This window comes from Podarcis filfolensis (genome assembly GCF_964270895.1).
Source record: "Podarcis filfolensis genome assembly, chromosome: 11".
Classification (NCBI taxonomy): Eukaryota; Metazoa; Chordata; class Lepidosauria; order Squamata; family Lacertidae; genus Podarcis; species Podarcis filfolensis.
This window is the reverse complement of record NC_139613.1, coordinates 25,798,727-25,822,659: the sequence shown is the minus strand read 5'-3', so window position 1 is coordinate 25,822,659 and position 23,933 is coordinate 25,798,727. Positions and strand designations below refer to the sequence as shown.

General features: G+C 41.0%; 1 protein-coding gene and 1 long non-coding RNA gene across 3 annotated transcripts in view; one reads left to right on the top strand and one right to left on the bottom strand.

The window, feature by feature from the left end:
• Nucleotides 1-11,401, top strand: part of LOC310744692 — a 40,517-nt gene extending 29,116 nt beyond the window's left edge. Inside the window, exons 4-5 of the long non-coding RNA XR_014539659.1 lie at nucleotides 10,673-10,956; nucleotides 11,300-11,401. This is a non-coding gene — a long non-coding RNA (uncharacterized lncRNA). The remainder of the gene's footprint in view (nucleotides 1-10,672; nucleotides 10,957-11,299) is intronic.
• NLN (neurolysin) overlaps nucleotides 8,689-23,933 on the bottom strand; it is a 28,704-nt gene continuing 13,459 nt past the window's right edge. For both annotated transcript variants that reach the window (XM_083576105.1, XM_083576106.1), the window contains exons 4-13: nucleotides 23,365-23,472; nucleotides 22,812-22,914; nucleotides 21,835-21,995; nucleotides 20,118-20,253; nucleotides 18,851-19,217; nucleotides 15,918-16,119; nucleotides 14,749-14,935; nucleotides 13,646-13,774; nucleotides 11,380-11,516; nucleotides 8,689-9,152 (exon numbers count right to left, since the gene is read on the bottom strand). In XM_083576105.1, the coding sequence (XP_083432231.1) occupies nucleotides 9,021-9,152; nucleotides 11,380-11,516; nucleotides 13,646-13,774; nucleotides 14,749-14,935; nucleotides 15,918-16,119; nucleotides 18,851-19,217; nucleotides 20,118-20,253; nucleotides 21,835-21,995; nucleotides 22,812-22,914; nucleotides 23,365-23,472 (1,662 nt within the window). In that variant the 3' untranslated portion in view covers nucleotides 8,689-9,020. The remainder of the gene's footprint in view (nucleotides 9,153-11,379; nucleotides 11,517-13,645; nucleotides 13,775-14,748; nucleotides 14,936-15,917; nucleotides 16,120-18,850; nucleotides 19,218-20,117; nucleotides 20,254-21,834; nucleotides 21,996-22,811; nucleotides 22,915-23,364; nucleotides 23,473-23,933) is intronic.

The window sequence follows — 23,933 nt, the reverse complement described above, 5'->3', positions numbered from 1 at the left end:
TGCGACCTTGTAACAGAACTCATATTTCTCTTGTTGCAGTGCTGGTGATTTAGCTGTCCTGGAATTCATCTGAACTATTGTTGAGTTAATCAGAATTCCTCTAAGAGGAATTCTCTTACAGTCTCTGAATGTAAGAAAAGAAAAGAAAAAAAGCCCCTTTCAGGCTTCCTTCCAACCCACCTCAAGAGAGAAAATAAATATTGTCCACGAGGAAGGGGGAAAGTCCAATTTGCCTTTCCAGCTCTGAGTGCTACCAATTCCAAGAATTGTATCTAATTTGTAAATAATGTGAGCTCAGCAGCTTTTTTGTAGCTGGAATTATGAAGTCTCTGAACAGCTCTTCTGTGTGCTGCAGCCCCTGCTCTGTTTCTATGGAAATTTCTAAAAGAAAACAGGAACTTTAGTTTCCAGTATAATTAATATCTTGATCGTTGGCTATGCTTTTCTTCTTTTTTTAGCAAAATAATTTGACCTGTCAAATTTCAAACTTGTTGCTATAAAAATTATTAGACACCTTGTGTTAGGCTGCAAGTTCTGCAAGCATAATTGGGCTGAGTAGACATAATTTTTTACTCAGGTGAATGGAAGGTGTTGGACATTCAGTGGCATCTAGCCAGCTTGCCTAATATTCTGTTTCCAGCCTCCCAGTGCTCTGGAACCTCACATGGCAGTGATAAAAAGCATAACAAGATCCCTGTTGGATCAAGCCGATGGCAGTTCCTATCAACTGGTATTGCCAGCAACTGGGACTGAAATGCAGTCTGCCTCCAGTGTTGGAGAGAGAACAGTGATAGCCTTCTTCTGTTCTTTGACCACAGCAACTGGGTTTACTGAGACCAGAAATCCCATTTAGATACAGTGGTTCTTCGAAAGAGGAATGGCAGATGATATTGATGGAACATGCAGAATTGCATAAGATGACAGGGAGAATTTGAAACCAGCGGGACCAGAAATTCTTGAAAGTTTGGAGTAAATATACGAGTTATCTGAAAGACAATTGTAACCAACTGACTATGCTTATAGGACTACAAAAAGTTTTGTAAGGAGAACTATATGAAATATTGCAGAAAAGATTTATGAGAATGGATTTTAAGTTATGGATGATTAAAAGTAATAGAGAGGATAACAAATGTAAGATTAAGAGATGAGGTTTGAAAATCATTAGATGTGGTTGATGGAAGTCTTAGGCTAAAATAGCCAAAATGTTGTATAAGATGAGATGAGATGATATGTTCTGTTTGGAAAATATATATAAAAACTAATACAAATGTATATTTTAAAAAAATAGATAGTGGTTATTGAGAGACCTGTCTTACATGAAGTTTTCTAATCCTATTAAAAAGCCACCTCTACCCCAGCCTAGAACCTGGAATGAATAACCTACAGTTGAACCAACTATGTCCCTTTAGCACCGTTCAAAGATCACAATGTATTCCGCAGTTGGTAACAGTCTGTTATTGTGCACCCATCTCTTAAGTGAAAAATAAGTATGCAACAGAACTTTGTAATATTTTCGTACGGTTGGGGAGTGTGAGGGTAACAAGTCCATTGGAATGTTTCCTTTGTCTCCAGAGATATAATAAGAACCTTAAGCTCATTTATCCCAGTGAAATGTAATATATCAGATAACCTTCTGCATTTGTTCCAGGGCCACTGAGTCAGAACAGATCTGGTTTATCAGCTGTGATTAAGGGAAGGCAGAAATAGTTCCATTCTGCCTGCCAATAATTTAGCTGAGATCTTAAGGCGTTCATAGCTGTGCTGAATAAGAATAACATCCATGGAGCATAACAACATTTCAGTGACAGATATACAGAGACACGTAACACAAGGATATGTACAGCCTCTGTGGATTTGGTTTATATAATGGAAAGGAAGTGCTCTTAATTCTTAATATGTATGTGCTACATATTTTGACTCATCGCACCAATACCCTGTTTAAAAGTTTTTGTTTCCTGTGGATGAAGTTTTGGCAACGCTGAGTCAATCTGCTAAACATATTTTCCAGCCCCCCATCTATCAATGCATGCAAACTAGAACACAGTGTTTGCTTTTCAAACACGTATATTTTCCTTTGTGCGAGGTGGTTAGGGCTACGTGTGTAGGAGTGACCCAATTTTATCTTCACAACAGCCCTGCGAAGTAGGTGAGGCCCACAGCACAGCAACTTTGCTAAACCTAAGTAGCTTCACATCTGGTCAATGGCCACAAGAGAGAAACCTATATATGCTCTATAAAAGAAAAGTAGTATATAAATTCAATAAATATAGAAGCTGGGATTCCTGCATTGCAGGGGGTTGGACTAGATGACCCTTGGGATCCCTCCAACTCTACAATTCTATGATTCCGTGATCTGGGCCATGGTCACAGGTCAAATTTCATAGGGGACTGGAGAACCGATACCAGGTCTTCCTGTTCAACAACCGCAAAAAGTCCATTACAGCACAGGAGTTCTTGCTTGTTACATAAATAGACAGGAAGTACACAGCAATTACTGTCATTTGAATACAGTGGTACCTTGGGTTACAAATGCTTCGGGTTACAAACGCTTCAGGTTACAAACTCCACTAACCCGGAAGTAGTACCTCGGGTTAAGAACTTTACCTCAGGATGGGAACAGAAATCACGCAGCGCCAGTGGGAGGTCCCATTAGCTAAAGTGGTACCTCAGGTTAAGAACAAATTCAGGTTAAGAACGGAACTCCAGAATGAATTAAGTTCTTAACCCGGGGTACCACTGTATTCATATAATTTATTTAGTTCAACAATGTATATATGCCTTAACACCATAGTTTCTTAAGTGTTCTACAATGCTACAATGAAGTTATGAAAGAGATAACAATAGGGATATAGGCTTGCGGCCAAATATATTCTACCCCCTGAAATTAATAGACCAATGTTAGTTGGGCCTATTAATTTGCGTGTGTTAGCCCATTAATTTTCTGAGTTGGGCTAACATTGGACACAGCCCCAAATCAGTTAAAATTAACCGTAGAATCAGAAAGCTTAATTGAAATGTCTGCTAACCTTAAAAAAAAAAGAAGTCAAGCCTTTAAAGTTTAACATGGATCTTTTATCTTAGCTGGGGCAAGATTTGCACAGAACTGGGTCTGCAGTACTTCTGGTAGTTGCAAGTTGAGTCTCTTTCACCCTAGTGGAAAAGACCAACCAGAAGACCTGTGGGTCTGCTCAGTCTTTAAGGCTCTCCCTTTTTATTTATCTTTAAACCAGATAAATTGTGCTGGATGGCTCTTCAGGTAAATAAACATCCTTTGACAGTCCTCTGTAAAGTAGGATTCAAGGGAATCTTAATGTAGAGAACAACATGTCTGAAAGAGTTGCGGGGGGGTGAGAATGCCTCTCTCTTTTTCGCTGCTTCAGAATGATTCAGGTCAATAGTATAGTGCTGTCTCTCTGAAGGGGAAGCAGCTCTACAGGGTATTGTCTAACCCTGTTACCTCGGTTTCTTCAGCAGGAAAGGCCAGAATCTGAGTCACTGGCATCTTAACATGCAAAGCTTGCACTGTCACTGAGCGACGGCCCTTCCCCACAGTGTACACAAAGTTTACTCTATCAGCTGGCCCCGTGCTATATTTAGAACAGAAAGAACTGTTGATATTTATGACTGGGCAGCAGCCACAAGGGAGGTGAAATTGCGTTTTGAGCCACAGAAAGAAAGTGTTGCAGGCTGGAGAACTGCACTTCCTTATTCTGAAAGCGCAAGGAAAGATGATCTCTCGTACGACCTTCCCAAGCGACAATACGTTTAGTATGTACACTATGGCTGTGCACTTTCAAGGCCAAAGGAGATGGAATAGAAGAAGCGCAGCTTGTTTAAGCCAGGGTTTGCCCTAGCCAGGGTTGACCCAGGACATTTTGCCACCTGAGGTGGAACAGATAAATATAGATAACATAGAATAAAAACGCCGTAAATAGAAAAGCATAATCTCAGAGTCCGTTCAGACAACCATGCGCACATCAAAACTATCCAGAGTTAAAAGTTTTAGAATTATTTAAAGTTTTTTTAAAACAACAACAACAACAACAACAACCTGGGGAAATGGAATTGTTATTGGCCTGGTGCCCAAATACAGTGGTACCTTGGGTTAAGAACTTAATTCTTTCTGGAGGTCCGTTCTTAACCTGAAACTGTTCTTAACCTGAGGTACCACTTTAGCTAATGGGGCCTCCCGCTGCTGCCGCGCCGCCGCTACACGATTTCTGTTCTCATTCTGAAGCAAAGTTCTTAACCCGAGATACTATTTCTAGGTTAGTGGAGTCTGTAACCTGAAGCGTCTGTAACCCGAGGTACCACTAACAGTAATGCAGGTGTCAGGCAGGCTTCTCTGGAGATGGTATACAAGAGACATGGAGGCACCATGAGAAAGGTCTTCCCTATCACCACCTATATACTTCAGATGGCAGGACTATGCTGGAGACCATCCTTCTCAGATGGTGATATCTTTGGATGGGGGAAAAGTGGTCTAACAAATATATGGGGTCCTAATTCATCTCTCCCTTTCTATGTTGTTCCTTGTATAGTGAGGCATTGCTAGAAACAGTTGTATGCTAGCAACATACATCTTTTTTTTTTGTTCAGTACTAGAGTCTTCTATTTTGGTTCGCCTTCCAGCTTTCTCTGTCTCTCTTCCTGTCTACAGCTTAGCCTCTTTTCCTTAATTTTTTGCTGGTCATGAACCAAACTAAGGAAAAAAACTTATTGCCATTTTATACTCTTAGCCATTTTAGACTTTTTGCCATAAACACCAGTAGTACATGAATAAAGTTCTCTTGACCTTATTCTCTCAGTTCTCTGGAAGTTCAGTGCTTTAGAAAAGGTGGCTGAGGTTTATTGGGAAAAGGAGCACATTTACTGATGAAATAAAAGCTCTTGGAGTTGGGACCCCACTGTAATTCTAATTAAGGGTGAGTTTTAAAACCAATCTGCTCTCTCTCTCTTACACCTCTTTAAATAAATTGCAGACTTCGAGAAAAGTAATAACCCGCCAAAGGAAATATGCTTTCCAAAAGTGTGTCTTGCTAATTACATGAGTTTTATTGCAGGAAGTAAGGAGGAACCATTTAAGAAATTCTAGCCTGAAGTCTTGCAGTTATTCAGTTACTGGCAAGGCCACATGCTACAGGCAAATTAACTGAAAAACCAAGGACAAGACTACGGTCTGCTAGGTTCTGTTCCAAACAATACAGTAACTCTTTGTCATCTAATTTGCCTTACTGTCTGAGAAGTGTTTCTTCTGGCCCATAGGCAACAGCCCCACAAACCATTTATGTTGTCATAAGCTAAGCAACCTCTCAATAAGATATTCAAACGAGTCTTCTGCCCTTCAGGATTTTCCATGGAGGTGTTCCTCTGTGTCCCACAAACATATTGCCTTCAGTTGGGCTACATAAAGCCTTCTCTCTTGTCAGTTTTGGTTTGTCCCTTTCTCATTTTTCCAACCTGAAATTCAGTTCACCACATTTTTCCTGTGGATGAAGCCCTAGTCTGACACGCTTACCGTATTTTTCGCTCTATAAGACGCACTTTTTCCCTCTTAAAAAGTAAGGGGAAATGTGTGTGCGTCTTATGGAGTGAATGCAGGCTGCACAGCTATCCCAGAAGCCAGAACAGCGAGAGGGATTGCTGCGCACCGATCCCTCTTGCTCTTCTGGCTTCGGAGATAGCCATGCAAAGCCTCTTGAGCGCAGCGGGAGCACTCCTCCCTCTTCACTCAGGAGGGTTTGCTTTCTTGTTTCTTGTTTTCCTCCTCTAAAAACTAGGTGCGTCTTATGGTCGGGTGCATCTTATAGAGCAAAAAATACGGTAACTGTTTCACCACACTGAGTCTCTAACCAGGATTATCAGGTTGTAGCTCTGGGCTCCTTTGGAGGAAGGTGTGGGATATAAATTCAGTCACTCAATAAATAAATAAATAAATAACCACAACCTAAATGCTGGCTATGTAATCTGGTCATGCCCACAAGGAATCTGCCAGGTTTTCTGAGTTTCAGAGCTAAAGGAATAATCATTTTAAAACATATTGTTTGGCATTTTGAATATAAGAAAATTATTCTTGAGCATTGTTGAACAATATCAGGCTCCACAGCCACATAAATTTTCCTAGGGAAATGCCAAAGAGTCATGTCACTAAAGCAGATGGCCCTTGGCTAAGGCATCTGAACAGGATTTTTGCTTCTTCAAACTTTGCATGATAGCAGGGGAACAGATACATGGTGTGTATTTGTACAAGAGACAGTGAGTGATTGCCTACGAAAGTGCTGTAATGTTTACTATTTCGAAAATGACAAACAGTGCTAGGGAAAGATTGAGACTGGGCTGAATACAAGTGGCACAATGTATATAACCTTCCTCTTCGCAAACGCACGATGGAGATCAGAAATAGCTCAGTGCATCTATTCCACACACAAACACACACATACTCTTCTAAGGATCCTGGACCCAAATATGAAACAGCCACTTGTCTACTCCCTTCTGCATTGTACTGTTTAATTTAATTAATATTTGTTTGTTTGTTTTAAGGGCATCCCCGCTCTCCCTTTAAAAAGCACAACCAACTAGCTTGTTTACCTTGATGCGCTGGGGAAAAAGAAAACCTGATATAGCAGAAGTCTTTTAGAGACTATAGTTCCAAAGGTAGGAATGTATTGGTTTGAGGCGCCGGCAGACACTAATTTATATGGGAATAATTAAAGGGGTACACCTGGGGATATTTGGGGGTGGAGATTAAACCAGTCACCATTCCTGGTAATCCTAGTGTCCGGATTAGGCTCATGTTTCCCCTTTCTAAACTATCTTTAAAATTACGGCCTATTTACTTTTATCCTACAATTAGTGGGTGACAGTGAGAAGCAGGCAGCCCATATCTGCATATACCCTTGAATATGCAGATTACTATCCTGGAATACAACTCAATGTTTCTGTAAAAGTGGTTCTGGAAAGCAAAGATACGCTCATATGACATCTACTGAATGTTTACATATAGATACATGGGAAGCCCACACCAACTGGCAGTTAAATGGAGGTCACCACAGTAGTGTCTCACAGTAGTGTTTTTTCCCCTCATGCAGAGAACAATTAGACCACAAAGGCTCTTTTATGCTGTTCCAGTGGGTAGGGAACCTTTCTCTGGTTTTATAAAGCTTCTTATTCCTTTTCTTTTTAGTTAATTGATTGCGTAAGTTCTTGATCAATTTCTTGACCTTCTTTTGGATATCACCTTGATAAAGGAAGCAACTAGTATTTGCAGACACTGAAACAAGAATATTGATTGCAAGAAATAGTTGGGCGACATCTACTCAGCTGACTTTGATATGAAAATATATTATTTGCAAACTTGTCAGATTAGATTTTTCCATAAAGATAAAATTAAGTAACTGATGTTGCAGGCACAGCCATATATTTTACCCGTTATTATGGGGAGGAAGGGAAGGAAAGACCACAAAGAACTTTACACACTATCAGTAGAAACTGAACCCTATTCATGTTTACTCAGAAACAAGTCCCATTGTGCTAAAAAGAAACAACAAGTAAAAATAAGGGAAGAGTGGCTGGGCAGGGGGAGGAATTTTTTTACTGCATAATTGTTTGGGAGACTTGAAAGCTTGCTCGTTAGTTTTATAAGTTTTTAGTTTGTCCTAATAAGAGATAGTGCGTAGCTACCTTTAATTGGCTGTTTTATGAAAATGAACAGGAGAAAATGAGTTTTTCCAGCTTCTCTGTAGACACGGATGGTAATAGGCTATACCTAAGCTATGCAGCACTTGATCCTTTTGGGGGCTAATGGAAAAGTGTACAAACCTGCAACTCCTAAGTAATGGATAAGTACTCTTACTCCCAAACAAATGTGATCAGAATTAAAGTCTCATTGATGCATTGATCATTTAATGCAAGCTACAAAGAAGCTCTTGAGATCACTGGCTAAGTAATATTGCAGATAACCTGCTGTTTATTTCGGTTTCACTAGCGTTCCAACCGCAGGGTATCCTCAGCAGCCTCCTTTGCTTAAAAAACAAAAATGAAAAACCAAGCTACAAATATTAGCCTCCCAAATTTTATGTAATATTTGTTTCCTGCTGCCCCACATCTTGAATATTTAAGTGGCAGCCTCTGCTACAACCTCTCTGTTCAGAGAAAGGTCTCCCTCCTGTGGAAGTTTCTTGCCAGCAGATTTAAAGGAGGAAAATGCACTCATGATGCTCCATATGTTACTTATTCAGAAACTTCTGCATTCCACAGAGGTTTAATTTTGAGAAACGGACCACAGCTCAGTTCTTATTACCACCTTTTCACAGAAACAGGGGGAAGTCTTGGCTGAGCTGTGGATGTTATTTTTTTAGCTCTCGGGTCCCACATTAACTCCCCTGCATGATATAGGAGATCCATAATCAGTATTCCTGTTGCTTCCCCCTCCACCAATTAATAGCCCCACACAGCTACTTGGAAGATCAGAAAAGTGGGAATAGGGAGGAGAGCTAAGCCTTTTACTCTGTTTCCCTGATCTACCTCTCACTTTTCCCTAATTTCTAGTGGCTCTGCTGGTAAAACATGGATACTCCTATTCTTTTAACACAGTGGAAGGGGTATGTATGGGGTAGGGAAGGGATGAATAGAAGAAACATTTACGACTTTCACTTCATTGTTGTTCAATATGAAAAATCCACACAAAAATATTTATGTTGTATTTATTCAACACCTGTACCTGATTAAAAAAAATACAACAATGTTGTTTTCATTTTATGACTTCATCACATTCCACATATAATTTACTAATTAAAAAAGCAAGAGTTTCAGTAAAGTACATTACAAAAATTAGTGTGGCTTTTGAGGCGACAGTGAGAATTATGAACTTTGAAAAGCAGTAATAAAAACATTAGAAAAAACAATTAGATCTTTGCTGATGAGAAACTCTTGTGCTTTCACCTTTCAGGACATGAAACCAACAGGCATTTCAAGACTAATTCCCCCAGGTGACATCTGATTACAAGGAGACCATAGTTTTATTAAGTATATAATCCTTTACTCAATAAAAAGGCTTTTTGGTTTGGCTTGCGACCTAAAAAGTTTTGGAGCATGTCCATTCCATCTAATGAGCCTCCAGGCTTCAGGATCAGGTTTCGGTATTTCATTCCAGCCTAAAATAAAATAAAATTGGTAGGTTGACATTTCATGTTTATGTGAACTTTCTAATTCTACAATAAATAGAGGCAAAGGAAGCCTGTGCAGAATGGAAGCAGCATGTGGTCTTGGCATGCAGCTGATATGACTTATTTTTGTTTTATCACAAGCTGACCTGCTCCCTGCCTCTCCAGTGTCACTCCTCTGTGTGATTGACATGGACCTCCTAGGGATTCCAAAAGTCATTAGTTCTCATACAACCAGAAAACCAGTTTTTTTAATGTTTACAGAACCTGAAGTGAGCAAAGAAGTATATCTGGCTCTTTTCCCTCAAGCCACGCCCACTGGCCCATCAGCTGACATCACTGGTCAGAGGACAGGGCTGAAACTGCAATGGCAGTGTACCCCATCCCCAATAGGGAACAATATTTAAAACCAGTTTAAAATAAATCGCAAACACAGGAATAGGGTGGGTCTTGACAATATACATTGCAGGTGAAATGCCAATGAGCTGAAATGCCTATATTTAGCATATAGCAGGAACTATACAATTAAGGTTCTAGACACACCTCTGTGGGGAGGGAATTCCAGAATGTAGGAGTTGCCACAAAGAATTCCCTCTACCAGGCTGCCCACCCCCCAAAAATACCTTGAGGGCAACAGAACTACCACCTGGAGGAAGTCTATGTCTGTCACTGCACACAGGTCTAAAAATGTTCTTCCACTTACCACTGATCCTAGTATAAGGGTTTGTCTACATGTTAACTCATCCACAAGTGAGGACCCTTGCCATGTTGTGTTTTCTAATGCCTACTTAGATTGGCCCTTTCTAATGCTGAATATTCCTGGAGGCATCCATTAATGACATATACAAGCTTCTATGTTACTAGAAGGACCCACACAGCGAATAGAATGAAACAGTACAGCTGTGTATGAACTAGTAGACCACTGTACTGTAATGTTAGACTGCAGCTATGCAGAAGCATACTAGATTATTACATTGCCCTTTTTGTTGTTTTTTCCCTTTGCTAAAATCACTGGTATCCATTCTTTGCAGCTCTTTGGCCATTGCTTCCTTTTGTAAATATATTTTTGCCTTCCTATGCACTCGCTTTCCTCCATTAAATTCATTTCAGCATCTTATTTTTGAATGCTTGCTGCTACTACTTATTGTCTGCCTTTCTGTATACCTCTGAGCTCTTCTGGTGCCCGTCTCCCAGTCAGACCAAAAACTGCATCTGATGTCTCATGCTGCTGTCTGCTTTCTTTGGCTGTGCCTTATCTTTGGAATTCACTGCCCCCTGACATCAGTAGGATCCAGTCCGCCCTACACTTCCAGAGCTGCCTCAAAGCTTATCTATTTTGACGTGCCTATTCTAATGTATTTTAACTTGTTCTCTGCTCTCCATTGTTTTTGCTTGCCATTTTTTGTTTCACATTTGTCTGTTCATTTAAGACGCAAAACCTTCAGGACATGTTACATTGTTGTTGTTTTTCAGTACTCTTTTTAATTCCATGTCTTTATTCTATACAGCAGGTTTTCAAAAAGGGAACTGAAGAAACAACATTTACTCCCATTATTATGTTGGATAAGAAAAGGGCATCGAATGTCAATTAGCCAAAGACCTGGGAGAAGAGGTACGTTTATGCCTGGTGCCTAAAGGTGAACAATGAAGGCGCCAGGTGGGCCTGCCTGGGGAGAGCATTCCACAAAGGGGAGCCACTGCAGAAAAGGCCTGTTCTGTGTTGCCACCTTCTGGACCTCTCATGGAGGAGTAGAAAAGCCTGTGAATTCAAACGTCCCAGTTATATCCTTTCTAGGTAAAAGGACCCCTGACCATTAGGTCCAGTCATGACCGACTCTGGAGTTGCGGCGCTCATCTCGCTTTACTGGCCGAGGGAGCTGGTGTACAGCTTCCGGGCCATGTGGCCAGCATGGCTAAGCCGCTTCTGGCGAACCAGAGCAGTGCACGGAAACGCCGTTTACCTTCCCGCCGGAGCGCTACCTATTTATCTACTTGCACTTTGACGTGCTTTTGAACTGCTAGGTTGGCAGGAACAGGGACTGAGCAACGGGATTCGAACCGCCGACCTTCTGATCGGCAAGTCCTAGGCTCTGTGGTTTGACCCATAGCGCCACCCGCGTCCCTTATATCCTTTCTAGTAAACCATATTTTTGAGACAACAGAAAATCCTTGAACTGGTTGAACTTTATAGCAGGCATCATAAAGGAAGTTTCCATACCTTTGGATTCATTATTCCTTCTCTCTTAAAGCAATTGTAAAAAATATCCATTGAGAAAACTTCACTCCATAGGTAGCCATAGTACTGGGCATCGTAGCCACCTGCCAGGTGTCCAAAGGTAGCTGGCATATTTGTACCTTTAAAAGCAGTGTAAGAAAAGAAAACATGGGAGACACTGATAAAACATTCAGGCTTTAGACAGAATGTTTCAGAGAAGAGCATCTGATATAGTTACATCTCCGAAGTCAAGCAGATCTGGCCTAGCCAAATCATGGGAGAACTCCACATACATGAGAACATCTTAGAGGATCAACAGATATAACAAGCAAATATCATGTACATGAAAGACAGTACTCTTGACCATGCTGAACCTTTCCCTGGGGAGCCAGCCTCTTTTGCCACCTGCCAGTGTTCTGAGTGGGGTAGAATGGATAGAGTACACCTGATGAGAAAAGTGAGAGTGTTCTTCAAGGGCACACAAGAGCCACCCTAGAATGCCTGACGTAGTGTCAATCTGGGGCACTGAAAGAAATTAAAATGGCGGCTCTCGGACCCAGGTGCTTGGCTAGAGGACAGGCTGGGGCAGGTATCCATGCTAGCATGCCCTACTGGAACCCCCAAAACTGCCCTAGGATACGAGGTGCTGTCTCCAAGCTTTGGTAGTGATCCTCAACTCTCAGCACTGTGAACAGGGTACTGTGCAGTGCACAGTCAGACGGGAGACTGCCTAAGTCCCTCTCTTCTTGCTTGGCTCTGACAAGAGCAAAGGGAGGCAGAATGCTGGCTGTGGTGGAGAGAAGAGGTATAACACTTTGCTGTCCTTTGAGTTCATTGGCCTGACCTGTTCATGCTAAGGCATTTGATCTGAAGGAGAATTTAACAGAGGGAAGGCTATTTTTGTCAATTTCTTCCTTCCCACTGTAATTCCCTGTGCCATCTCCCACACTGTTCCCCCCCCCAACCTTTGCAGCACATTTTAGGAGATGCAGGAGGAGCCAACACCAAAGAAACCCTGTTTAATAAGCAGAACTCTGCTCACAGAATCCTGGATTCAACCCTATGTATCCAGGTTTTCTGTGTTAGGGGAAAAATAATTAAAAAAAATATTTATTAGGTTTGTTTACCCTGATCTTCTGGATATGGAACAACTGATTGGTTCAAAATTGGGAAAGGAGTACGACAAGGCTGTATTTTGTCTCCCTGCTTATTTAACTTATATGCAGAATTCATCATGCGAAAGGCTGGGCTGGATGAATCCCTAGCTGGAATTAGGATTGCTGGAAGAAATATCAACAACCTCAGATATGCAGATGACACAACCTTGATGGCAGAAAGTGAGGAGGAATTAAAGAACCTTTTATTGAGGGTGAAAGAGGAGAGCGCAAAATATGGTCTGAAGCTCAACATCAAAAAACGAAGATCATGGCCACTGGTCCCATCACCTCCTGGCAAATAGAAGGAGAAGAAATGGAGGCAGTGAGAGATTTTACTTTCTTGGGCTCCATGATCACTGCAAATGGTGACAGCAGCCACGAAATTAAGAGACGCCTGCTTCTTGGGAGGAAAGCAATGAGAAACCTAGACAGCATCTTAAAAAGTAGAGACATCACCTTGCCAACAAAGGTCCGTATAGTAAAAGCTATGGTTTTCCCAGTAGTGATGTATGGAAGTGAGAGCTGGACCATAAAGAAGGCTGATCGCCGAAGAATTGATGCTTTTGAATTATGGTGCTGGAGGAGACTCTTGAGAGTCCCATGGACTGCAAGAAGAACAAACCGATCCATTCTTAAGGAAATCAGCCCTGAGTGCTCACTGGAAGGACAGATCGTAAAGCTGAGGCTCCAATACTTTGGCCACCTCATGAGAAGAGAAGAATCCCTGGAAAAGACCCTGATGTTGGGAAAGATGGAGGGCACAAGGAGAAGGGGATGACAGAGGACGAGATGGTTGGATAGTGTCTTCGAAGCTACAAACATGAGTCTGACCAAACTGCGGGAGGCAGTGGAAGACAGAAGTGCCTGGCGTGCTCTGGTCCATGGGGTCACGAAGAGTCGGACACGACTAAACGACTAAACAACAACAACAACCCTGATCTTCTTCCCAAAGAAGCCTAAGGTGGCAAAATAAAAAAATCAAGCAAAACATCCATCATTCCTAAAAAAGAATGTTGTAACAGTTTGTTGTTTTTAAAGCTGGTGTTCAAAAAAAGTAACATGGAGTGTACAAAGAGTTTATAAAGTAAAATAGAAGCTTCAGGTTTTCATACCTGGGGTTGCAGGTATTCCTAAAATTTCATCACAGTACTTGGCATATTCCTTAGCGGGATCGGCAGAAGAGATTGTATGGACAGACTGATCAACCTTGCTCAACACAATCTGACGAAGTGTCAGAAGACCTAGATAAAGAAGAGGATCAAAACACAATTTTCAACTAATCGGCAAGAAAAGGACAAGAGGTTTGTTAAGATGCAAATGCTGTAAATTCCAGCCTAGGAAAGGAGCATAGGAAAGAAATAGCTTACCAAGTACAGTGGTACCTCGGGTTAAGTACTTAATTCGTTCTGGAGGTCTGTTCTTAACCTGAAGCACCACTTTAGCTAATGGGGCCTCCTGCTGCTGCCGCACTGCCGGAGCACAATTTCTGTTCTCATCCTGAAGCAAAGTTCTTAACCCGAGGTACTATTTCTGGGTTAGCAGAGTCTGTAACCTGAAGCGTATGTAACCTAAAGTGTATGTAACCCGAGGTACTACTGTACTTATAGTTGAATAGAATTATACAGAGGAAATGTCATTATCCACTTTAAATTGAAAGAACTGAACAAACAAAAAATAAAATGTGGTAAATTTACATTTTAATAGGATGCATACTAAATACAGGACAAATTGCTTGTAAGACATGGGTCCTCTTTATCTGATATCCTAGATTATATCAGGGGTGGGGAGATGAATAGAGTAGGCTTGAGGCTTGTGCAGTTCCCCTTGTCCCCCCATCTTTCCAACTAAAACTAAACAGGGTCCATGAAAAACATTTACAAAGTGAAGAATATCAATTAAAGGGGGTAAAGTTAATTTGGGGGATACTTGATAGGTTCAGCTAACCAAGGATGTATTCATGTGTTATGAGCTGGAAGAAGCCTGAGCATCCTTGAGTGAAAGAATATCATAAAAAGAAACTAAGAGGGGGAGGGACACGGCCGAAGGAGCTCAGTGCAGTGCAGCTCATCCACATTTCCTTGCCTGTCCTTTCAGTTGTCATTTTAATGACATTCTTTCACTCAGAATATGTCAAGGTTGCTTTTTCTCACACAGAAAGTAAAACTATAGCAAGAGAGAGAGAGGGTGGGAAGGAAAGACAGAGAGAAGGGAATACCTGTGTTGGCTAGCCTAGAAGCTACCAGTTTTTCAACGAGATCATCTGGGACGTGGCTGCCATCTTTATAGTGCCTTGACATTTCCTGTAAAGGTTCTTTTTCCCAAACCCAGTTCTCAAACATTTGTGAAGGTACCTCTACAAAGTCTGTCTCCACATTAGTTCCACTAAACCGAGCAAAGTCAGTCTATGAAAGATGAGAACAAATATAAACCAATGAGTGTACATACATATTAAATTACAGTCAATTTTGCGAAAGATTTTTATATATGCACATATAGGTTTGTACAAACACTGTACCCCATTCTTCCAACATTCTGGAATGGTTCAGACGACACACAAGAAGGCTAATCCAGCCCTTATGCATGGGGACAGTGCGTCCAAGTTACAGCCTTATTATTATTAATAGTCTACCATCCTCCCTTATCATTTTATCCTAAACCCTGTGCAGTGGGTTTAGCTAGGAGATGAAGGCTGGCCTAAAGTCACCCAGGGAGCTTCATGGCTGAGTGGTGATTTGAACTTTGCTTTCCCAGGTCCTAATAAGCACTACACCACACTGGTTCTTATATGTGCATAAAACATTACATGCACAGGCCAACATTGCACAGTCAACACCCAGAAAATAGGGAAAGACTCAGCAATTTTGACCTATGCACATGGGCCACAACTGAGATGTGTAGGGCCAGTGGAATTGGAGGTTGTTTGCCAGATCTATGCACAGAGGCAAATCAGTCTCTCTCTCTGAAGTGGCCCACTGTAGCACTCTAGAGCAATAAAGAATCAGAACTGAAGACTTGGTTCCACAGGTACAAGCAGATTCTATTCCTAATGACCCGAGTCATCAGGGATGGGATGGCACCTCTGTTAAAGTCAATGAGCAAGCCTGCCCTTGACATTCATGGGATCAGGATTTACCAAGGATTGCTTTTAATCTGAAATATACAAAGAAACTTTATAAACGGGAAATATTTCTAAGTAAATGGAGAGTCCATCCAAATTTACCATTAATTCTGAATTATTTGAAATAAAAGTTTTCTATTTTCAGTTGGAGGGAAGTTGACATGCAGCTCTTTGATCTGTTGTCTTCTTTCAAAATGGAAGCTCACGTTCACAGAACCAGACTAGAAGATTTACTATTTTGTCTGAGGAATAAGGCAGCCACTAACCTGTGCACATATCTGGTGCATTACATGTCCAAACTCATGGAAGTAGGTTTTCACCTCATCATGTCGCAGCAGTGATGGGCGATCTAGTGTTGGCTTTGTGAAGTTGGTTACCAAGGCTGCTACTGACATCATTCTGCTGCCATCAGAGAGGAGGCAGCCGGGCTGGAGTCCAAAGCATGCCGCGTGACCATATTTTCCTTCTCTGAGTAAGAAATAGGCCAAAAGCATGTTTAGCAAACTACCTCAATGAAAAAGTGAATCATTTGGCATTGCTTACCAATATTAGAGAACAACATCCTTTTCTTGGAATAGCTATTAACAAGAAAGCATTTCACATTTCCATATATATATATATATATATATATATATATATATATATATATAGCCACCATACTTGGAATCCAAACAACAATAGCATCAGCTCTATGAATCTAAGCACATAAAATAATGTTTTTTCTTTCTTTCCCAAAATTGACATGATACGAGGGAAATTTTTGACTGCTTCCTTGTGTCAGTTTTACTGTAAGCTATCCTTAGTCATGGAAAAGGACAGATCTTACTCCCTGAAGCATTAGCCTTTCCTTTTAATGTTTAAAAAGATTTCAGGAATGGAATCTAATTATGTTATCCTTTGGAACTGTGAAGTCAAGTGCAAACAATAATGCATGAGACTAAACTCCATAATGTTCCTGACTATTACAGTTACAACGAGGTTCCCCTCAACACCTTTTGCAGACCATCAGTTACGTTTTACCACATTATAATTTCTGGAGCCTATTGCCTTTTGACTTCTGCCTTCATATTCCCCCTCCTTTATCCTTTTACTTGAGTGTCAGGCATTTCTGGGAGTTACATCATTTGTACGCCATTAGAGAAGGGAAGTGGATATAAATGTGTCATGGTCAGAAACATTTGGTTCTCAACACACCTCCGGGGTGAAGTTATTCTTTCTTGGAATATCTTCTTAAAAGATGGGGTGCTTAGCCCATGGCAGCAGGACCAGAGGAGGAGCAAAGCAGCCACAATCCTTTATTGAGAACCTGCATGTTTGCTTGTTCATGGTTTGATTTAGCATTGTGTGTGAACCAGGTGACAGAGCGGCAGCAAAGGTTGCAGACACCACAGAGATGTTCTCTATTACCAAGCCATGATTTGACATTGTGGTGAAAGTAAGCCACAGTCCTGATGAGGAAGAAAACTTAAGTGCAGTGATTTCCTGCTAAACATTATTCCTTCTCCTTTTTGAGGAAACTATGTTTAGAAATGAACAACATGGGAATAAAAACAAGCAATCCCTCAAAGCATAGTGAAACCACTGGGCACTATATCAATTTAGATATGTTGGCTTGGCAGGTTCATCAGCCAACAGCACCTGGTTTTGTGTTCTACAGCCAAGCTATAAGGGCTGCCTGAGGAGGTTTAGAAGTTAATCCCGTCCAAGTGTTCAGTTTCATAGACTAAGGGTTGCAAAACACCTTAAGCTTTGAGGCACGTGCCATAAAGGGACATTAGAAATACAAAACAAACTAACTTTGGCAGCACTTGGCAGTCATAGTTGCATTAGGATCTGCCCTGTGTCCTTGAATTTCAGTAGCATTTCAGGAAGCAGTGTTAAAAGAGGTCATTGCTAAATATATGAACGCCAAAGACAACAACAGTTCCCAGAGTTATTCCTTTGGGGGGAAACTGTGAGCATCCACAAGGAATGGCACAAATCTTAGCCAGGCTCTCAGCTTTCCATCCACAAATAACCAGCTGTGATCAGCCACACTATAATCCTTTAAAAGTAATGAGTTTTACCAGGGCTGTCACTGATTCAAGAAATCCTAATGTATTAATAAATTAATTGCATCTGTACATGAGCGGAGAAATGGGTTGGCTCTGAGCTCAGACATTCTTACGAGTAGTTCCACAGATTTCAGCAGAGCTACTCTAAAGAATAGAGACACGGGTGGCACTGTGGGTTAAACCACGGAGCCTAGGGCCTGCCGATCAGAAGGTTGGCGGTTCGAATCCCCGTGATGGGGTGAGCTCCCGTTGCTCGGTCCCTGCTCCTGCCAACCTAGCAGTTCAAAAGCACGTCAAAGTTCAAGTAGATAAATAGGTACCGCTCTGGCAAGAAGGTAAACGGTATTTCCGTGCGCTGCTCTGGTTCGCCAGAAGCATCTTAGTCATGCTGGCCACATGACCCGGAAGCTGTACACTGGCTCCCTCGGCCAATAAAGCGAGATGAGCGCCGCAACCCCAGAGTCAGACACGACTGGACCTAATGGTCAGGGGTCCCTTTACCTTTACCTTACTCTAAAGAATGACTAAGTTTGGAGCCAACTCTACTGCTCTAAAGAAATAAACATACTTTTCTTTGTAGTTAGTTGATATACACATACATTGCAACAGGAGTCCCTTTAGAAGAGGCTTCTTTCCAATGTAAGAGATAAGGGAAATGTCTGTTATAAGATGATCCTTGCCATCTGTTATTTTTTATTAACTACCTGCATTAAAACTAAATTTTAAAGTGTAAACATATGCTGACTGGTTAACTAGAGAACACTTTTTATGGTAAATAAAAATTTCATTAAGAGAACCAGTGAAATATAGTGATCAGAGCAGCCTTGTCAAACCTGGTGCTTTTCAGGTCAGGTGTTTTGGACAAACTCCCATCATCCCTGACCGTTAGCCATGCTGGGAGTTGTAGTTTTACAACATCTGGAGGGCACTGTGTTGGGGAAGACACAGAGAGGAGCTTACTGAGTGAGCTTGGGCCAGTGATGCTCTCTCAGCCTAAACTACCTCACAATGTCATGAGGAAGATAAAAATAGGGAGGTGAGATACCCCACATGCACCATGCTGAGATCCTTGAAAGAAGAGCTAGGTATATATGCCATTAAGAAAAGCCGCCGCCACTAATTTCAGCTATAAATCATAAAGTTACCTTGGGTACAGGTCCAAGTAGAACTGCCCTAAAACTTCACCTGTTGAGCTGTCCTTTACGGTGTAAAGTGTGACACTCTCATGCCAAACGTGAGCACCATCCACTTGTTCAAATACAAGTCCAAGCAGCTGCTGGTAAATATTCAGTAATCCTTCTGTGACGGCTTCAATGGGAAAATACTCCTTCAGCTTTTCTTGATCCACAGAGTATTTGAGCTCCTCTGTCTGATTCATGTAATAATGCAGGTCCCATGCATTAATCCTGCCATCGTATTCAAACCCTGCTTCTTCACACTCCTTTTTCTTAAGGTTTAGAATAAACGCTCTCTCAGCCTCACCCAAAAGCTTCAGCTTATTGCTTAGGTCATCTGAAAAGAGAAACAATTACAATTACTTTTGCCAGCTTGTTTGTCTTCATCTTGAGGGCTCCCAGTGGCATTTGGTTGTCTATAGACCTCTGGACTAGATAAGCCTTTGATTTGATCTAGCAGGGCTCTTATTTTCTTACATTACTGCAGCAGTTACATTTTTATAACCATTTCATTCTTAGCTCCATTTGGTCGAACAGAAACAGAAGGCCAAGAACAAACATCAAATGCAGTTAACTATATGTGACCAATACTGATGTGATATATCAATAAGCCCGTTTTAGAACACTGTCTAGTTAATTCCTACTGAACGCTTAATACCCAAGTAATTTCTTCTTAATTAAAGGCTGGCATAGCATTTACTAGAGGAGCAACTCCATTAAAAACAACAACTGTATTTCCTGCAAGTTAGTTCCTAACAGATCCTAATCATCTGGATTGGTGTCATTAGGGAATATCTGTTTCCATAGCCTGTAGATAATGAGACAGACAGATATGGACTTGTTCCAACCCAATAAAACACCTACCTATTTGCAACTGGGCGGGTTAGATTATCCACTTTTTCTTTCTTGAACTAGGTAGATTTATAAAATTTAGGGATGTTAACTAGGTGCTCTTGACTGCTTGGCTTACTTCTACTAATAAATGGTTAAGCAAGTGCTAGGTAATGTTATAGAAGTCCTCTTAAATCTCATAAATCACACTTATTCTCTTATACTCTCCAAATATATATGCGGAGAAAATGAAAGTTAGATAAGAGTTTTGAGTAGAAAAAAAGATGCTAAAAATACTTGATCAGATCCTTTTCTTTGCCTGCCCCCAGTAAATTTTCACAATAAATTTTACCCCATGATTCAAGTACTATGTTTTATACTTTTGCATATATAAATAAAAACAAACCTAAGAATGCTGTAACATTGTCTGTGATCTGTGCAGTGTTCAGCTCAAGAACAAAATTGGCGTGTGTGTTGTATCCCATAATTCCCGCTAATTTTGCCCTCAAAGGAAGCAGCTGTTGAAGAATGCTAACATTTTCCTAGGGAAATAAAAATTAAGGCTTTAAGCTATTTCATACAATGCAAAGAATAAAATGTACTTTTGACAGCAATTGCATACATTTTGAACGAAATATGCGTCAAACTCTTGAGAACGCCAACATGCTAAAAATATATATGTTTGTTTGTTTTTAAAAAGTTTCCGGGTGGCGCTGTGGGTTAAACCACAGGGCCTAGGATTTGCTGATCAGAAGGTCAGAGGTTCGAATCCCCGCAACGGGGTGAGCTCCCATTTCTCACTTCCTGCTCCTGCCAACCTAGCAGTTCGAAAGCACGTCAAAGTGCAAGTAGATAAATAGGTACCGCTCCAGGGGGAAGGTAAACGGTGTTTCCGTGCGCTGCTCTGGTTCACCAGAAGCGGCTTAGTTATGCTGGCCACATGACCCGGAAGCTGTACGCTGGCGCCCTCGGCCGATAAAGCGAGATGAGCGCCGCAACCCCAGAGTCGGTCACGACTGGACCTAATGGTCAGGGGTCCCTTTACCTTTATCCACAATTTACATATCCTTTAATTCAGGAAGGGCTGTAGCTCATTGGTGGAACATGCATTTTACATGTGAAAGTTTCCAGATTCAGTCCCTGGAATCTCCATTTAAAAGGATCTCATGGAGGAGAGCTGGAAAAGACCTCTGCCTGAGATCTAGTACTGAACTAGACAGACTACTGTAATGGTCCCACTCAAGGTAAGTCAGCTTCATCGATTTATATGTATTATTGTGATACTTACATAAGCTTCCTCTTTGCTCTTAGGGATCCAATGCTTATTTGATCACATAATTGGGTTTTTAAATAGTTTTCAGAAAAGTTCAAAAGAAAAGTGAAACAAATCTAGCACCTTCACATGCTGTCCTTTGAATTAGGCTAATTTTACGCTACTCAGTTCCTGGAATGGTTATCTTAATTCTGAAACTTGCCAACGAATTATTTATAAATGTAACACACAACAACCAATGTCTCATGATGACATTATTAATTTCTTTTGACAATTATTCACCTTCTTTAAAACATGTAAGGCCACTTTTTTTCTGCTAACTCATTTCTGAATTTGTGTTCAGCTGCATCTTTAATCACGGAGGTCTCCAAAGCATTTAACAAGCTTAACTTGCCTTTATGTACTTCTTGGTATACATCGGTACTAAAACTCTAGTTGTTAAATGAGTAACACATATAGGCAGTGGAAGTTAGGATTTATTTATTTTTAATTTTTGTAAATATGTAGAATTTGAAGATTGCCACTTTTTTTTAAAAAAAGTGAATTTTCTGTACTCATTCATTTCCCAATGCACTACGGAAGAGAAATGGGGACTCTGTGGCAGTCTGGATGTCCTTGGACTCCATCTCCTATCTCCCCTGCCTTGCTGGCTGGGGCTGATGGCAGCTGGAATCCAACAACATCTGTAAGGCCACAAGTTCCCCTCTCCAGCTGTGGATAATATAGGCTGCTACCGTGAGAAAACAATCAAAATGAGTCCATCAAGCCAGGTAGATAAAGGGCCATGGATCAGTCATATTGTTCCGATATTTTATCTCACTTTGGTATGGGTGGGACAAATCTCTCATACCTCTTTACACCTGGAGTTAAAAGAAGCTTCCATTCTTCTCCTGGTGTCTGGAACACTGCACTTCTTCATAACAGGAAAATAGTGTGGATATTTTAAGGTAACTTTATATCTGTCTGTTTCAGTCTTCTCCAAACTACTGATGAAATCATCAGGAAGGGCACCTGAGGAACACGGGATATAGGAAAAAGGATACTTTTCAGACATTTTCTTTAACAATACAACAAATGTTTGACATAGCAACCGTCACAACTGTTTAATTACCCGGCTGATTTCTACCGTCAACATGCATTTTTAAAATTACAACCCTACGGTTTCCATTATTAGCTGCCTAACGAACTTGTAGCCTTCTAAATATTTTGGACTCCCGCTCCCATCAGCATGGCCAATTGTCAGTGATGATGGGAGTTTTAGTCTAGCTGCATCTGAAGGGGCACAGGTCCCACACTCCTGGTCTAGACATTCTCACATACATACATACGTACATACATGTTAACAGCATAAACTGAAGTAAACATGTTAATTCACTATGAGCAACAAAAACATTCTAAAAACAGTTACATCATCTAAAAGCAATTAGAGTTAAAACATTCTTCCATCCACCGAAATGGCCCAAATAAGATATAAAATATGAAACTAACAATATACAGCTGTGGGGAAATGGTCACTGCAAGTAAAGTGGAAATGAGAGCAAGATGTTAACTATACTTTCGACAGGTGAAGCTGATAAGTATCTGAGGTAGCTTTTCCCAACCTGGAGCTCTCCAGATGTTTTCAACTGCAAGTCCCATCAGCCCCAGCCAATATGGGCATCCAAAACGTATGTGGGGTACTTGATTGAGGACGGCTGATTGAGACAATGCTTACACATATCTGGAAGACTTAGCAGCATAACACTTAATCATTTGATAGCATTAATACAAAAATTCATACACCTCCTCACAACAGCAATTGGTAAACACACACACACACACACTCACAAAGTTCATCTTGAGAAAATATCAGGAATGTATTATCTTCATTGAGGTTTTTGCTGAAGTCAATGCATAGTTCGCTCAGTTTCTGCTTTATCATCTTGATTTCCTTAATAGGAGAGAAAGATGGGAGAAGGATAACCTTTATTAAAAACAAACAGAATAGCACAACAGTTTTAACATGCTAATTTATTTGCCAAGGACAAAGAGCACTTTCAATATAGCAGCCTGAGTTACTCAAGTCATGTATCTATAGTTTAAATCCGTCAATTAAAGTGCATACTTCTGTATCTGTGATCCTAGCTTTCTTCCTGCATTCAGCTTGGATCGAAGAGGGATGGAGGAAGGTATCCCACCTCCGCTGTCACTGGGCGTGCTTCTTCCATTGTTTACTGTGAAGCTCTGAAGGTAGTGTGGAAGCGTGTCAGCCTGAATGCCCCATACGGTCAGGAACCCCGATAAGGCAGTTGGGACTTCTTGTCTAAGGAAACCACCAATCACTCAAAAACCATACTGTTTGGAATGTTCTTGTTTTACTATCTGTGGATGTCATACTTACATTTTGTACTTCTGTAGGAAGATGGAGACCATTCCTTTCCCCCATTTTTATTGACTTCTTCAAGTATCTTTTGGCTTCAGGCCTTAAAGTCTCAATGTCACATGTTTGCTGAAATGAAAGTAGATGATATTTAGCCATTTCATAGCATATTAAAAGCTCAGTGAGCATCACAGGAATAAGAAGAACATTGGCTGTCTCCTTCTGCATCATGGATGAGGACACACACACGTATTATATCAGGCATTTTACTAAAGAAAACATTAATCTTTTGTCCAATATTGAAAGAGTTTACCAATGCCCAGTAGGAGTTGGTGGGGCATTGAACTGATTTCCCATCACCTGCTTACTGGGAGGTGGCAAGGGGGTACAGTGGGGAGACTGGTGTGGTGTAAATCAGTGCTCCCGCCAGGGTGTTTGCACCTCAACAACAACGGGCAGTCAGGTGAGTGCTTTCACATTGGCAACTACCACTGCCTGTGCCTCATCTGCAAAATGAACCGAGGTAGACAGTATTCACTATTTATTTGAATTGTACATTTCTGGTGTGTGTGAAATATTGTTTTTTTCAC